The sequence below is a fragment of the Schistocerca cancellata genome, chromosome 10, assembly GCF_023864275.1.
Source record: "Schistocerca cancellata isolate TAMUIC-IGC-003103 chromosome 10, iqSchCanc2.1, whole genome shotgun sequence".
In the NCBI taxonomy this organism is placed as follows: Eukaryota; Metazoa; Arthropoda; class Insecta; order Orthoptera; family Acrididae; genus Schistocerca; species Schistocerca cancellata.
The window spans coordinates 21,269,709-21,287,250 of NC_064635.1; the positions used below are offsets into that span (position 1 = coordinate 21,269,709).

Below are 17,542 nucleotides of genomic sequence, written 5' to 3' on the forward strand. Positions count from 1 at the left end.
TGAAACAATGCTCTTAGGATGGCTGTAGCCCCCACTGTTATGGTGGCTTACAACGGAACCCAAAGCACTCATCTCGCTCATTGGTAGCGGTCCTGCAGCAACACATTGGCGATACCACCAAGCCCTCAGATTTTTTTTTCCAAAAAGCTATCGTCTTCCCAGCGCAAGTGGTCATATTTGGACTATGAGTTCCTCGCAGTCTACAATGTTGTCAGGCATTTCCATGATGATATCAAATGGCGTCTGTACTGATCACCGGCCACTTGCTGATGCCGTCCGTACTTCGGGCAAAATTGTTTCCTCCAGACAACTCAGCCACTTGGACTTAATCAGTCAATATGCCACAGGCATCTGCTACATACGCAGAGCTGTTAACAAGGTAACATCATTTGTTGTGAATGACCATCGTCGCTCCCCCATTGACATGAACGAGCTGGCTCTCTTACAAAAAGAAGACGCTGAACTTGCAAACGTGCAAAAGGTCCCAAACACACACTGACTTTCAAATTGTAGGTACTGCCAGACTCCTCCCTGCCAGTCATGTGTGATATTTCGACAGCAAATTTTTCGCCCAGTCGTACCTCCTTCACTCCGACGAGCAGTGTTCGCATCCCTTTCTTGACCTCACTCACCCAGGCATCAAAGCCACTACAAAACTTGTTACTGAACACTTCACCTGGCCTGGAATCAAGACCAATTGTCACAGCTGGACACGTGCATGTATCCCTTGTCAGAAAAGCAAAGTCAGAAGACATGCGCAACACCCTTTGGATTAATTTAACAGCCAAAAGGATCACCTATGACATGTAAACATTGTTAGCATCAGCCCTTTCCCTCCTTCCGAAGGTTTTCAGTGTGTACTCTCAATTGTTGATCGAGTCACAAGATGGGTGGAGGCGGTCCCTACTATCTGATATTATGGCCTGCTTGGTTGCTTGCACTTTCTTCAACTGCTGGATCCCCCACTTTGGTTAACCTTGTTCCATTACCACTGGCTAGGGCTCCCCAGTTGAGTCTTTCCTTTTTGCCAAACTTTGTGAGCTGCGCAGTGCCGACAAGTTTCACACTTATAAACCACAAAACAATAGACTTGTCGATTGCTGGCATCCCACCCTTCAGGTGGCTCTCATGTGCCACAGTGATTCCTGGTCGGAGCCACTACCGAGGATCCTCCTTCGCATCCGTGCTGCACACAAAGGGGACGTACATGCGTCACTCGCCAACATTCTATACAGCGGAACAGTGTTGTGCCAGCTGACTGACCCCCCAACTCCAGATGAGCTCCCAGCTCTGGCTGAACAAGTACACTCAGATATTTCTCATATCTGTACTCTCCTACTGAAGCCACATTGTCCATCATGAGCCATCATTCATAAAGAGCTCTCTAACTGCAAATATGTCATGCTTCATGACTGTGCAGTTCTGCATCCCTCCAGCCTCCATACTCAGCCCTTCACAAAGTCCTTAGCCAAGGACAGAACACTAGGGACATACTGTTAAATAGCAAACGCCAAACTGTCTCAGTGAACAGGGTGAAACCGACCTGGACATTAGCCGACGACCCTCCCTAACTGAAGTCTGTGATGTTACTGCCTGGAACGAGGACGTTTCTCTCTCTGATGGTGTAAATGATGCCTCTTTACATGATATAGTGGGCAAAGTGTACAATGACATCATGCCCCTGTGTGACACTTCTTTCTCTATCCTTTCATTTCCCTCACCCCCCGCGCCCTATCTACAATGTGTACAGTCAATGTCGTGGGCCTTAAAATAGATTACTGAGATAAGAGATTACACAGCGTTCGTCTTTCCGATAGCGCAACCCGCAACTGACATTCAACTAATGGGCACCTTCCAGCTGTCAGCAGATGCAGATGAGGACCACATAACGGCCAAGATCTCAGGTGACAGTGTAACTCCATTATTGTCCCTCTGCATCTGCCATCCACAGACCATGTCTGGGTCGATGAACCACCTCACTCTCATGCAGGATGCCACTTTTGCCCTCCTACGTGGCTACAGGACTTCGCTGTGTCCAGCATCTTTCTCTGCACTACTGGCGAAGGGGCTCTGTGGTGACTAATGATCACTCAAACAACACCTTTGTGCTTTGAACATACTATCTCGTTTTACCTTCACTTTCGTTTCTGTGCACTGTCTGGTTCGCATACTGTGTTCTTGTGTATTCAATATTTACAAATAAAATTATGTTCAATAAGTTAATGTGTGTGTACGCTACTATTCCCCCATCTACTGCAAGGGGACAGAAGTCACCACAAAGTCATATACAAGACACTGTCACTATGTTCATTTCAAAGAGCACAAGCACAACTTGAACATAAGATTGGTAAATACCACTCGGGCTTTTTTTTTGACCAAGACATTTGTGTATAGAGCAGATCTTAAACCTGAAAACAACACTGAACTAGAAGGTAACCCAAAACAGCCGAACCGTTTGCACTTTCATCAACTTCAAAAAGACACTGACTCCACTGACACAGTATCTTTTTAACTAGGCCCAAAGACATCAAGTCTCATCAAACAAAGGCACTAAGTCCAAAGCAAAATGTTGGGGAAAAATATCAAAGCAGATGGATTCTTTCCCACCATTATGTTTTTCTATCCCGCCAAAGTTATTTTATTTGTTAAATTATATCTTGAATGCTAATATTGGTTCACAGTTTATTCATCTTAACTCTACTATCTGTTATATTACTATGGTTATTTGCAATCAATTAATATAATTAATTTACCTAAGAACAATGCTAATTTCAAAACATCAATAATTTCAGACTTCATTATCATTGTTCATATATAAATATATAACCAATTACCAACTTCATGATAAAGGAAATGAAAAAGCTATATACATAAATGAAGCATCCATACGATCAATGATGAAATTCTTTTAGCAATACTTGCACTCATTTGATTCCAGAATCATTAAAATATGGCTAAAACTTTGTCATTAAAATTGAGATGTAACATGTCATTCAAAGAATGAGATGTTCAACTTCCTCAATATCCATTGACTGACAAAAGACATTCATGGACAAAGGAAGGTAGTAAATAGCAAGCACCCTACTATTGGGAGGTTGTTTAATTGTACCGATCTTTCACTATCGGCAATGTGGACTGTGGACTGGCAGTTCTACTGGCTGGGTGCAGTCGTTTGCTCCATGGGGCCACAAGAGAAAGGCTTGGAGCACACTTGATCTCTACAACGCCAGTAAATTTCATGAGGGACAGGTGTTTGTAGATCTGACCACAGTTTTAGCAACTGTGGTTTATTGGTACTGAGTTCAGTTTTATCATGCAGTAGCATACAAGGACGACTAAATGAATATGAGACAAACTATATAATGAGCATGGGGCAGATATCTATAACACAGATAGGTGTGTGTATAGTATTGCTCACTACTGGGAATTGGGAAGGAATGGCACGAATGTTTCTCTGTTAGACATGCTCAATGTGAGATCGGCAAGTTGTGTGTTGTTCCGACTTCACTATGAAGGCCACAAAAGAGGAACAGCAAAGTGTAGTGTGTTTTTTTGACTGTAGGAGTAGTATCAGGAAGTGAAATTCATGCTACTGAGCCCAAACGTCCAGGAATGTGGACAGACAGCATCATTCTACTGCAGGATAATGCCTGCCTACATGCTGCCAAGGTTATTTCAACTATGCTGCGGAAGTTTCACTGGGGAGCCCTTCCACATCATCCATACAGTCTCAAGCTTCACCCATACAATTTCTGTAATTTTGGAGCCCTGAAGAAGGATATTCATGGCTGTCAATTTGCTGTGGATGAAGAAATGCACATTTAGGTACAATCGTGGTTCCATAGGCACCTGCAAACATTTCCCCATGAAGGCAGATCATCTTGTCTGGCAGTGGGATAAAATTATTAATGGTTACAGTGACTACTTTTGAAATAAGAAACAGTTTATTACATCCTTTTCCATCTGCCTTGTTTTCATTGGACTGCCCCTAGTATTGTGCTGTAAAACTGTTCTGAAAATGCGAGTGATATTATATTTACCATTTCGTAATAACTTTTGTGAATGGGTCACTTAAGACTAAACAAAATCAACTTGGTGTTCTGTGTAGACCAGTATTTTTTTATGCTTAAGGAGTGAGTGTGTTTCCAACCCCCCCCCCCCCTCCCTCCACACACACACACACACACACACACACACACACACACACACACACACACACGTGTACAGGGTGTGTCAGGAGGAAAGGTACATGCTTTGAGGGTGATACTAATGGTGATTCTGAACAAAAAACTCCTAATAAACGTATGCCCTTTTCGTAACTGTTTCCGGGAAAAACAATGAAAACAACTAAGAACAGGAAACGTGTAGTGTTGTCCTTACTAACCATGTCAGTATGCAGTTCACTTACCCAGGTGCAGCTGTTTACATCTCAGTCCGACAGTGTTTGTCATTGTGCACGGCACTACAGTACTGTTATGTGAACAACGAATATAGTTTTGTGTAGTGAAAATGCCGTGGATATTCACACATGCAGAGTATGTTGTCATGTTGTTTGTCTATGGTTTGTCCAATAGGAATTCCAGAGCTGCTGTGTGAGAATACCAGCAACAATTTCCAAATCGCAGAGTGCCAGACAGCAGGGTGTTTCACAGATTGCGTGAGCATGGTACGCTTCCCAGCATAAACATTGTCTCTGAATGTCTTGTACAACAAGCAGTGGAACGCAACCCTACTACTAGCTCTAGAATAATTGCTGTCCAACTTGGTATTCCACAAACACAAGTGACACGCACAGTACATGTGCACGGTCTGTACCCCTTTTATCGGCAGAGTGTACAACATATGCACGAAGGAGATGCTGCCGCCCGGCAAGCATTCTGTCAGTGGATCATTACCAACGAGCGATTAATTCTACGTATTCTGTTCACTGATGAGTCAACATTTACCTGCAATGGAATCAACAACATCCACAACTCTCATGTATGGGCAAATGAAAACGTGCACGCTACTGTGGAAATGAATTTTCAACATTGACACTGATGAGTCAACATTTACCTGCAACGAAATCAACATCCACAACTCTCATGTATGGGCAAATGAAAATGTGCACGCTACTGTGGAAATGAATTTTCAACGTTTCTCAGTCAATGTGTGGTGCGGTATTATCAATGACCAATTCATCGGTTGAGTTGTTTTAGATAACCGTCTTACTGGGACACAGTATCTTCAGTTTCTTCAAAATGTGTTACCAGAATACATGGAGGATATCTCTTTGGCAACACGAACTCGTATGTACTTTAAGCACGGTGGAGCTCCTACACATTCCATACGGCCAGTGACAGAGTATCTCAACACAACGTATCCTGGTCGTTGAATCGGTTGCCGTGGAGTCACTGCCTGGCCACCGAGGTCACTCGACCTTACCCCATTGGATTACTGTTTGTGGGGGTGGCTGAAGAGTGACGTCCACAAGCGCAGAGTGGACACGAGAGGAACTTCTCGCTCATATTTTACATGCTTGTGCCCAGGTAAAGGAATGCAAAACTGAGCTCTGATCGGTGACACAGCACCTGTCTACAAGCGCGCAACATGCATTGAAGTTGGCGGTGGACTGTTTAACATCTTCTGTGAGGAAATGTACACAATTAAACAAGTCATAAGATAACAGTATCTTAATTTACTGTCACCTGCACCTTTCCAGTTCCTAGCTGTTTTCATTAGTTTACTTGGAGACAGTTAAGAAAAGGGCATATGTTTATTAGAAGTTTTTTTGTTCAGAATCACCGGTAGTATCACCCGTCAGAGCATGTTGTCCTTGTGTGTGTGTCTGTGAACTGGTTCTAGTAAACTAACTTTTTATTAATGAAAAAATGTGATGGGTTAATACTAGCTTTTTTGTTATTAAATTACTGATTTCCAGTATCAACATTTGCCTGTAGTACAATTAAATATGCAATTTCATTTCACGTACAGTTAGTCTTGTATGGCCAATACATGTTGGTCAAAATAGTTACAAAGTTCTTGACCAATTTACTTAAAAATTTTATATAGTACTCTAATGAACATATTTTAAATATATATAGTATATAAATAAATACATGTAATATATAAGGAGGAAATCTTATTAGCAAAAATCTCAACATGTTCTTAGCCTATTTACTTCAAATTTTCACACAATATTCTAATAAAATTTGGACAGTCATAGACTATATATTTGTAAATATATATAGTATATACATATATATATGTAGGATAGAGAGATGGGCAAGGAGGAGAACAACAGAGGGAGGGGGAAGGCAGGAGAAGATGGAGAAAGAGGGGGGAGGGTAGCTGGGGATTACGACGTACCTCCAATTCCCATGCATATTGTGCAATTGCGAAGTATTGCCAGGTTTGCTAGCTATTTACGAGTAATGGCATTGCCAAGTTCGCTACTTATTTGTAACTACAAGATGCACATTTTTTGTTGTTGTTTACTCTATCAATGTTACGAATACATTGTGGCAATAAAAAAAAACACCACATATAAAACTATAAAACAACCACGTCTTCTTCAATATCTTTAGAAAATACAACACCTTGCACTTTGTTTTAATAATAAAAAAATATAGTTCACAGTAACTTCATCTATATCGTATGGGCCACCACAGTAAAATTTAGTTAGCAGTGTTGATTGTTCATCAAAAATGTTAGTGCAATCATATCACTGCAGACTTCCAGTTAATGCTATAGGCTTGTCCGTAGCGTATGACATCATACTGGAGCTGTAATGCCTTACTGTCTAGGTACATGGTATTGCATTGACACACAGTTGCTTGATAATATTGGTGTCTCCGTGACCTTGTACTGTCCCACTTGTTTCGAAATTGCTGTCAGGCATTTATTTTACACTATTGTTTTTTCAAGGTATCTAAAGCTCTTGCAATGCATTAACCACCAATTAAGATGCTAATGCATTTCAGTATCTTCTCATTGCTGGATAGTGTTTTCACAACAATATCTCATTAATAGCGGTACTTCCATGGATATTCAGGATGATTTTCTTGTCTGAAAATTTAAGAAACATAAGTTGGGGAGAACATTAAAGAACAATTATTAAAAGTATGAAGATAAACTTAACCAGTCATTAAGAATGAAGAAAGGTAACAATCACAGCTTAGTTTTAATGCCAGTAACATTTTCTGTATTACACACCTTTTTTAAATCTTTTCTTTCTTTCCTTAATCATACAGCATTCTAACCAATTAGCACCATAAATACGTCTTATACATTTGCGAAAAATTGTGTGTTTGAGCAATTTTTCATACAAACTATGTTTAAACATCTGTGAAATAAAACTCCTTCACAAATATATAGAATACTGACCATAAAAAAACTGAAGGGTTGGTAGAAGAAAGTTCTAACCCTAGGTAGTTAAGGGTTAGGCTGATCACATTATCTGTTTTGTTTTCGACTGCACATCTTGGTAACACCTAATTCCATATGTAATGCCAGAAAACAATGCCAACTAAATAGTTTTGTGTTATTGTTTTCTTTATTTTCTTTATTTATTTTTCCATATCTCTTTTTCAGTACATATATTGTACACAGGATATTGGACAGAAAATCTTTTTATCTAATGGTTTTTCAAACATCAAACATACATTATTTAAATTTTTATAACAAATTGGATCTATACAGCTAATAATTACAATTTTTAAAATACTGTTTATTTTTAACTTATTTCTACTGTTAAAGCTACAAATTACATTTTTTCTTGTGTGAGATACTGTGAGATTGAATAGTAGCAGTTTTTCAGAAGGTAGGCTGTCACTGTAGTTCAGGAAGAGATTTTATATGTCTTGGTAACCTCTTGTATAGTTTTGTTCCTGCACGATATACACCTTTTTGGCATAGTGTGGTGTTACAATGATTAACATGTATGTCACTGTCTGATGTGGTACTATAATCATGGACACTTTTGTTTTGAGGAAAACGGTTTTCTTTTCTCAGTATACTTTTTTTTGACATGCATGACTACTTCCAATATAAAAACTCAGGGAAGGGTTAAGATATTTAGATCTTTAAAGATCTGCTGCTCACTTGTTTCATTACTCTTACAATTGTCTTTTGTATCCTGAAAACTCTTATATGTACTTGACTTTGAATTTCGCGATAGGCACAATGAAAAGATTCACACAATCATGGCTTTCAGCCATTAGGCCTTTGTCAGCAGTAGACACACACACACACTCACACACACACACTCATGCAAGCGCAACTTGCACACACGTCTGCAGTCTCAGAGAGCTGAAACTACACTGCTCTCTGAGACTGCAGACGTGTGTGCAAGTTGCGCTTGCGTGTGTGTGTGTGTGTGTGTGTGCGTCCCTCTACTGCTGACAAAAGCCTTAATGGCCGAAAGCTATGACTGTGTGAATCTTTTTATTGTGCCTATCACAACTCAGCATCTCCGCTATATGGTGAGTAGCAACTTTCCTTCTCTCGTATTGTTACATTTCATCCTGGATTTTCCATTGTTTGAATTTAATGCTCTTGGCCTTAGCATTTTCTTCTGCTGAACCCTCCAATTACACATATGCTGATGTAGGATACTCAAGATGTAATACTTGAAACAAAGAGCTAGTTATTACACTTTGCAAACTCCAACACTGTTAAAAAAAAGTAAACATGTGACGGAAGTCTTCATTTAAAGTAATGACAATGTAGAAAAAGATAGATTGCTACTTACTGTAAAGATGACATGTTAAGTTGAAACAGGCACAATTAAAAGACATTCACTCATAAGCCTTCAGACACAGCCTTCATCAGAAAAAGAAACACACATTGCTCATTCATACAAGCAAACACTCCTCATGCACATGACCGCCAACTCCAACAGCTCTGACAGCTCAGACCAGAATGCGGCTGTCGTGTGGAATGGAAGCAGCAATCTGGAGGGGTGGAGAAGGGGAAGGGATAGCAACGTATGGGTGGGGGGTAGAAAGGAGCGCCATCTAGTGGAGCGTGCAGGGACTAGAACAGGTGCAATGTCGGGAGGTTGTGGAGCAGGGAGGTTGGAAAATGGCAAAAAGGAGAGAAGTGAAGAAAGAAAGGTGGGCGCATTGGCTGAGGGAGCCAACAAAGAGGGTGAGGGATGAGAATAGGAGGAGATAATAGGACAGAGGGGTTGGAAACTGCTGGGTGGAGGGTGTGGGAAAAATATGTTACCACAAGGTGAGGTTGGGATAATTACGGGGGCACACAATGTGTTGTACGGAAAACTCCCATCTTCCCCATTTCATAAAAAGCTGATGATAGAGGGGAGGATTCAGATGGCTCAAACAGCAAAGAAGCCATTGAAATTGAGCTTGTTATGCTCAGCTGCATGCTGTACCACAGGGTGGTCTACTTTGCTCTCGGACACAGTTTGGCAGTGGCCGTTCATCCTGGTGGACAGCAGGTTGGTAATTACACCGACAAAAAAAGCTGTGTAGCAGAGCTGGTAAATGACATGCCTGCTTCACAGTGGCCTGTTCCCTGATGGGTTAGGATAAACCTGTGTTAGGACTGGAATAGGTGGGTGGATTGGGCAGTCTTCCACCTGGGTCTTCCACTGGGATATGATAATTGTGGCAAGGGTTGTGACTGGAAGTGGCATAGAGATGGACTAGGGTGTTGCGGAGGTCGGGTGGGTTGGCACTGGGAGTGGCATATGGATTGACTAGGATGTTACCGAGGTTGAGGGTGACATAACACCACTTCAGGAGAGGTGGAAATTATCTCAGATATGATGTCCTCATTTCAAGGCAAGATGATAGGTAATCAAAGCTCTGATGAAGGATGTTGTTCAGTTGTTCCAGTCTGTGGTGATACCGGGTCAAGAAGGAGGAATTACTTTGTAGCTGGGTCTTGGGGGTTGGGGGTGGTGGGGGGATTGGCAGTGTACGGGGATATGGCATGGGAAATATGTTTGTGGGCAAGATCTGGGGGATATTGGCAGTCTGTGAAGGCCTTTATGAGTCCTTCAGCATACTGGGCAAGGGAGCTCCTGTAACTGCAGATGTGCTGTCCCCAGGTGGCCAGGCTGCATGGGAGAGATTTTTTGATACGGAAAGGATGACAGCTGTTGAAACGCAGGTGTGGCTGGTGGGTCTAATGTGGATAGAGGTGCAGATGGAGCCATCAGAGAGGAGGAGGTCAACATCCAGGAAGGTGGTACGCTGGGTTGAGGACGGCCAGGTGAAATGGATGGGGGAGAAGATGATGAGGTTGTGAAGGAATGAAGGCAGGAGGGTATCTTGGCCCTGAGTCCAGATCATGAAGGTATTATCAATGAATCTGAGCTACTCTAGAGGTTTGGAGTTGTGGGAGAATAGGAAGGTCTCCTCTAGATGGCCTATAAACAGGTTGACATAGGAGGGTGCCATAAAGGTGCCCAAGCCTGTGCCATGGATTTGTTTGTACACCTTCCCTTCAAAGGAGAATTAGTTGTGGATTAGGATGAAGTTAGTAATTTATGAGCAATGAGGCAGTGGGTTTGGAGTCTGAAGGACATTGGGAAAGGTAGTGTTCAATAGCAGCAAGACCATGGATGTGAGGGATGTTGGTGTATATGGAGGTGGCATCAACAGTGATGAGTAGGAATTCAGGTGGTAAAGAAGTAGGGATGGTGGAGAGTCAGTGAAAGAAGTGGTTGATATGTAGGCATGCAGGCTAAATTATTGGCAGTTGGTCAATGAGGGTTGAAATTCTTTCAGTGGGTGCACAATAACCAGCCACAATGGGGCGTCCAAGATTGTTGGGTTTGTGGATCTTGGGGAGCGTGTGTAAGGTGGGTATGCGGGGTCTTGTAGGGGTGAGGAGGGAAATAGATTCAGAGAGGTTCTGGGAAGGGCCTAAGGCTGTAAACAGAACTGGAGGTTGTGCTGGACTTCTGGGATGGTATCACTCTGGCAGAGTTTATAGGTGGAAGAGCAGAAACAGTCACAGAATTTATAACAATCATTCTGTAATTTATAGGAAACTATCACAATGAACAGTGGCTGCTTTTTGTGTAGTAATACATAATCATCTTTATGCAGATAATAAAAATCTGTCATTGCAATCAAGCTGTGTCCTAACAAATCATAAAAATGACTAAGTAGTTTTTGAGGAACAATGGAGTTTAATGACATCCAGTATCAGTAGTAAAAACTTACCCTGGAAAAATTACATCATTCACTTGTCGGCCCCGTTCTCCTTTATCCAAAGCTTCCAGTGAATACATGTCTTCTGGAGAAAGTTCAAAGTCAAATACCTGGAATTTAAAGACTTTATTAGTTTAAAAGTATAGAATTAAAGAGATGGGCATGGATAAACTAAAGGGACCAGAGGTTGTCGAGAGTTTAAGAGGGAGCCTTAGGCAACATTTGACGAATTGGGGAACGGAATACAGTAGTAGAAGATGAATGGGTAACTAGCAGATGATACAGTGAAGGTAGCAGAGGAGCAAACAGGTAACATGATAAGGCTGAATACTGAGTTTAATTGACAAATTGAAAAAATACAAGAAAGCAGTAAATGAAGCATGTGAAAGAGAGTATAGGCATCTGAAAACTGAGACTGACATAAGGTGCAAAATGGCTGAGGAGGAATGGCTAGGGGACAGATGTGAGGCTGTAGAAGCATGCATACCTGGGAAAGTTAGAAGGTGGCCATAGCGAAATTAACCTTTTAAGTGGGCATGATGGTATATCCATCCGTGCTCTGCTATTGCACAGTGGGTTCGACAGATATCTCCGTCCACTGCGTTCTGTGGCTAGTAGTAGCTAGTGGGAATGACAATTTATCCGCCTGCCATTGACACTGTGGTATTAGTTGAGCTTCGTCCAGTAGATGGCAGCTCTTGTCACGCAACACACCGTGTTCTAGGCTAGTTATAACATTGTCCACCCGAGCGCGCGTTGAGAAAATGCGGCCTGTGAAGCATCCGCAAAAGCGCGCCTTTTTCGTCTGTGTTTACTGCAGCATTAGTGAGTGATCTTTTGCAATGGCGAAAAGAAGTCGTTTATCAGATTCGGAGATTAAGAAGCTGCTTTTACAAAGTGACGATAATTTCAGTGACAGTTCTGAAAGTTTTCAAGATACAGATGTTGAGGCTAGTGAATTTGTGCGTGCTAGTTCAGTTCGTATTCAATATTTGTTCAGTGGTAATAGTGGTACAGTTGTGCCTCTAAAACAAAACTATTTGATGAGTTGTTTTACGTGTTTTGTGGATGATACTTTGTGCACAATGATAGCTGAACACACGAACTTATATGCAGAACAGTTCATAGCTTCTCATCCCAATTTAGCAGCACGCTCCAGGGTGCACAGTTGGCAGAATACTACACGAGATGAGGTAAAAACATTTATTGGAATGTTTGTATTTCAAGGAATTCTTCACAAACCAGACCACAAAATGTACTTTTCAAAGAGGGAATCAGTTGACACACCTTTCTTCAGGAAAGTGATGAGTGAAAAGCGGTTTCATCTTCTATTGAATTTGCTCCATTTTGCTGACAATGCCTCATATGATCCACTAGCCACTATCAGCAGAAACTATTCAAAATTCACACCATTATTGAGCATCTGCGGCGTAAATTCAGATCAGTGTACATACCAGAAAGGAACATCACCGTTGACGAACCTTTGTTGCTCTGGAAAGGACGGCTTGGATGGAAGCAATATATTCCATCAAAGCTTAGCAGATTTGGCATCAAATTGTACGAACTCTGTGAAAGCAGTTCCAGGTATGTAAGGGACTTTATTGTTTACACTGGAAAGGACACTAATTATGGTAGCCACTATCCAGACAAAAAAATAACCTCTCAAATTGTTTTGGAGCTTGCACACGATCTACTCGGGAAAGGCCACTGTATTTATATTGACAACTGGTACACCAGTACAGATTTGGTGGACAAACTAACCAGCAATAACACCAATGTTGTCGGCACAATGTGGCAAGACAGGAAGGGGTTCCCTGACTTTGTAAAAAAGGAAAAACTGAAGAAAGGGGAGTACATAACAGGGTACAAGGGCAAACAGATGGTAATGAAGTGGAAAGACAAAAGAAACGTTGTTATGGTCAGCACCTTCGATGACGATACATTTGTAAATGTAAACTCGAAGAAGGGAATCATTCAAAAGCCACAAGCTGTCATTGACTACAACAAGAATATGGGAGGCGTGGATAGGTGCGATTCTCAGTTACAAAGCTACCAGATGGCCAGAAGCAGGCTGAAAAAATACTATCAGAAGCTTTTCTGCCACTTGTTGGACATTGCATGCTACAATGCATACATTCTGTACAAGAAGGATGGTGGCGAACAAAGTAGAATGAGCTTCCTGATTAGTCTTGGTGAACAGTTGACCATATCTTCATCACATCAAGGGACATCAGTAGGATGCCCACCTCGAACACCAAAAGCAGCACGTCTTACAGCCAGGCATTTTCCAGACCATCTGCCACCCAGAACGAAGAAAAGACCAACAAGGAGGTGTGTGGTGTGTACGAGAAAAGGCCTTCGCAAAGAGACTTCATACTGGCACGCAGAATGCAAAGTTTCCTTGCGTGCAGCACCTTGTTTTAAAAAGGTTTCACACTGAAAACGATATGTAATATTGTGAAAATACAGTTTTGTTAACTTCTGCAATATATTTTATTGATTTCCACCCAATAACAATTTAAATTCAACAATGAAAACGCGAAGGAAAACGTGAGAACAGTGCGCAGCACCACGGCGAACGGGTGCGCTGGCGTATATTACCCCCTGTGGAAGAGGCGCGCCCGCACAAACTACCCACTTAACAGGTTAAAGATACATTTGGATCAGAGAAGCAACTGTGTGATATCAAGAGCTCAGATGGAAAGCCAGTACTCAGCAAAGAAGGTAAGCCCAAAAGATGGAAGGAATATACAACAGGGCTATACAAGGGAAATGAATTTTAAGATAAAATTATATAACCAGAAGAGGATTCGGATGAAGCTGAGCTGGGGCATACGATAGTGCAGAAAGATCTGAATAAATGGTATTCCTTCATAATTTTTATATCCTCGAGAGAGCCAGGAATTCTAAAACTATTTCTCCCGGTGTGCAAGATATTTGAGACAGGCGGAATACCTTCAGACTTTGAGAAGAATATAATGATTACAATTCCAAAGAAGGCGGGTCCTGAAAGATGGGAATATTACTGAACCATCACTTTAATACGTTATTGTACTGAAATACTTACACGGATTATTTGCATAAGAATGAAAAAACTGATACAAGTCAATCTTAGAGGACGCAAATTCAGGTTCCGGCGAAATGTAGAAACACACAAGGCAATACTGACCATACAACTTAAATTAGAAGGTAGGTTAAAGAAAGGGAAACCTACAATTACAGCACTTACAGGTTTAGAAACAGCTTCTGACAATGTTGACTGGAATGCACAGTTTGAAATTATGAAGGTGACAGGTATAAATACAGGGAACATAAGGCTATTTACAATTTATGCAGCAAACAGTCTACAGTTATAAGAGTAAAAGAACATGAAAGGGAAGCAGTGATTGAGAAGAGAGTGAGACAGGGTCATGGCCTATCTGTGATGTTATTTAATCTGCATATTGAGTGTGAAGTAAAGTAAATGTTCAGGAAGGAGAAATAAAACTTTGATGATAATGAAAAATGTGGTAAATCTGCATTTAGCACTACCATTTGACATCCACCAAGCTTTCAGCTTAGCACTCCATGCTGGCCGCGCAAACAGCCCAGCGGCTCCTCACGCGAGCTCGAGCTTGCCAGATATGGATCTGGGGCCAACAACAGAGGCTCCACTGTCACCCTCCAGTGCAAGTCTGTAACACCAGACAGGCGCACCAACTTGACAGTAACACCGACAACACTGGTGACCACTACACTGGCACACTGGTGACCACTACACTGGCCTATATCTGGACCCATCCCAGCTTCTGAAATCTTTCTTTGTCTTGCTACTGTCACCGTGCCACGCTGCACCTCAGATCTGGTTACACTACACTGCTTGGACTTTGTTCTCAGTAACTTAACATATCTGCAATGCTACACTACACACTACAGTGGACTTGAACTTTGCTACAGACCTTTTCTCATCTCCAGCTGTTGCTTCCCTGTTGTACTCTGTACCATTTTGTGTTCGATTCAATAAACAAGATAGAGCACGCACAGAATAACCTTGCCGGTAGACGCACAATCGGCAGGGCAAGTGGGGGGAGAGCGGTAGTGGTGGAAGTTGCGGGCAGGCATTGTAAGGGAAATGTCAAGCACTGGACGGGAAGTGACGTCTTGAACTGAAGCCTACACTCACATTTTTTGAAGTTATTAAGTTGGCCCTTTCCACATCCACCCTAGCACGGTGATCATCCAAAAATATCTGCTGTCACCTCTGCTTTGGCTAGTGTCTAAAAAGAATTCCATCTGACTTATTAACAATGTTAAAGTTTCTGAGAAGCACCGTGAGAGGCAAATTTTGAGTAAAACCCACATTCCTCTTGTTGCATGTTAAAATTTGCTTCTTTTGCCAAAATACTGAGGAGTGTACACATTATCACCTCACTAACGAGTTGTGAAGACACAGTTGTGAGAGAATTCTGAAATTGTGGTTTATTAATTTTATTAAGTGAGGAACTAAGCAAAATAAGGTCAATAGCTAACAAAAAAAGCACATCCTTAGTAGAAAAAAAATGTATTATGTCTTCAGTTATGCTGTTCCAAAACCCACAGCATTTCTCATTTTAACAGCTACTGATGGCCCTTAAAAATTACATTCTTTCATCAAAAAAGTCTGTAGGCAGCAGAATAACACAGTGGAGAATGAAGTTTTACATAGTAACCATGACACAAAGTACTCCCTTCTGTGTGCTCTCATTCGCCAAAACCTTTTGTGAAATATGAGGAATGTTGTAGATATTTCATTCTCGATTTATCGCTGATGCGCATGATCACAAATGGGTTTGTTACATCAATTTTCTTGAGATTGGTGACAGATAGGGACCCCACCAACTCTGAAGTAAAATTCAATGTGTTACCCAAATTTCATAAACAGCAACATATTATGTAATATGCACCAAATGCAAAATCATAGTGACTCCTATTTTTCACTCATAGTGACTCCTATTTTTCACTGCAAAGTTTTCCGAATTTTGCCTGGAATCTTACTTAAATCCAAATACCACAATAACTATGACATTAACAAAATATGGCCAAGTCATCATGAAGCTGACATATAAAGCTAAAAATAATGCAATTTTTTTTTAATGAATAGTTTCCGTAAAATCGTTTGAGAAAGATTGCGGAGCAGGCATCTCGATTCTGTCATTGCAGCACGTAGCCATCCATCTGAAAGTGGTCAAACAATGTCGGCCTCCCCTTCCAAACAAATGAATGAACTCACCCAGCACACTGGATGAAAATTGGAGACAAAGAGATGAATACCGTAAGCAGGTTCCAATGAATGTAGTTTACAGTAATTATTTGGAGATAAAGAGGTTTGCACAGGATAGACTAGTGTGACGAACTGTGTCAAATGAGTCTTCAGCCAGAAGACTGCAACAACAACAACACAGTACAATATCAAAAACAGACTTGTGACAGAGCTTCATAGTTCAGTTGAAAATATGTGTAAAGCAAATGTATTGCTCCATGGGCTGAAACCTAGAGGAGAAGTGGGCACACATATATCTCAAGCTATTTTTCACAATCCAGTTATTACACACAGTTAATGAATGTGAAAAGCAGAGAATGAAAAGAATGTTATTGGATTTCAAATTGTGTAGGTTTCTGACTGAATTTTTGATGGTTCATTGCGTGCATACATGTGCTGCAAAACACTGTTTAGTGCACGACAGAGATACTCCATAACATTATCACTTATTTCCTTTGCTGTTTCATCCATGTACATATTGACAATCCTCAATATGTGTTCTGCTCTCTTTATCTTATCCTCAAGGTCCTTGTACAATATGCATGACCGAAGTATTGTAAGCATTTTTCAGTCTACTTAAAGTATCAATTTTCTACACAAGGTATGATCAAAAAGTAACAGGGATTTTGTAAATTTGCATGCTGTATTAGCTTCATTCACATGAGCATCCTGTACTAGCCCAATTGCATGATTTCTTTTGTTGTGTTGGTAAACAAGTCTCAAAAGTATCTGTTCAGTGTTAACCATACCACATATTAAGCCTGCTGTCAGCTGTCAAAAGTGTTACATGTGTTTTGTTAGCATTGGCAATTAATCGTGTGGCATATAATGGATCAGGTAATTCATATTAAATTTTGCTATGAACAATGTTTAATGCCATTTGTGTGAAGCAATGAAACAATTCATGGCTTTTGCACTATGATAAAGCATTCTTGAATGAATTTTTGGCCAAAAACAATACTTGAATAGTGACCCACCTCCATATTTGCCAAACATGGCCCCATGTTTTTTTTTCTGTTCCCAAGAACAGATGAGATTAAAAATACACTATTGAGAGAGCTAATATTAAAAGTTATAATAAAGATCAATTTCCACA

The 17,542-nt window shown here is 41.0% G+C and overlaps 1 protein-coding gene across 2 annotated transcripts in view; it reads right to left on the minus strand.

Moving 5' to 3' along the window:
* Positions 1-4,202: 4,202 nt before the first annotated feature.
* Positions 4,203-17,542, minus strand: part of LOC126106810 (1,5-anhydro-D-fructose reductase-like) — a 99,583-nt gene continuing 86,243 nt past the window's right edge. The window contains exons 5-6 of one of the 2 annotated variants that reach the window (XM_049913204.1): positions 11,181-11,278; positions 4,203-7,047 (exon numbers count right to left, since the gene is read on the minus strand). In XM_049913204.1, the coding sequence (XP_049769161.1) occupies positions 7,005-7,047; positions 11,181-11,278 (141 nt within the window). In that variant the 3' untranslated portion in view covers positions 4,203-7,004. The remainder of the gene's footprint in view (positions 7,048-11,180; positions 11,279-17,542) is intronic. The other variant, XM_049913203.1, reaches the window with a different exon arrangement.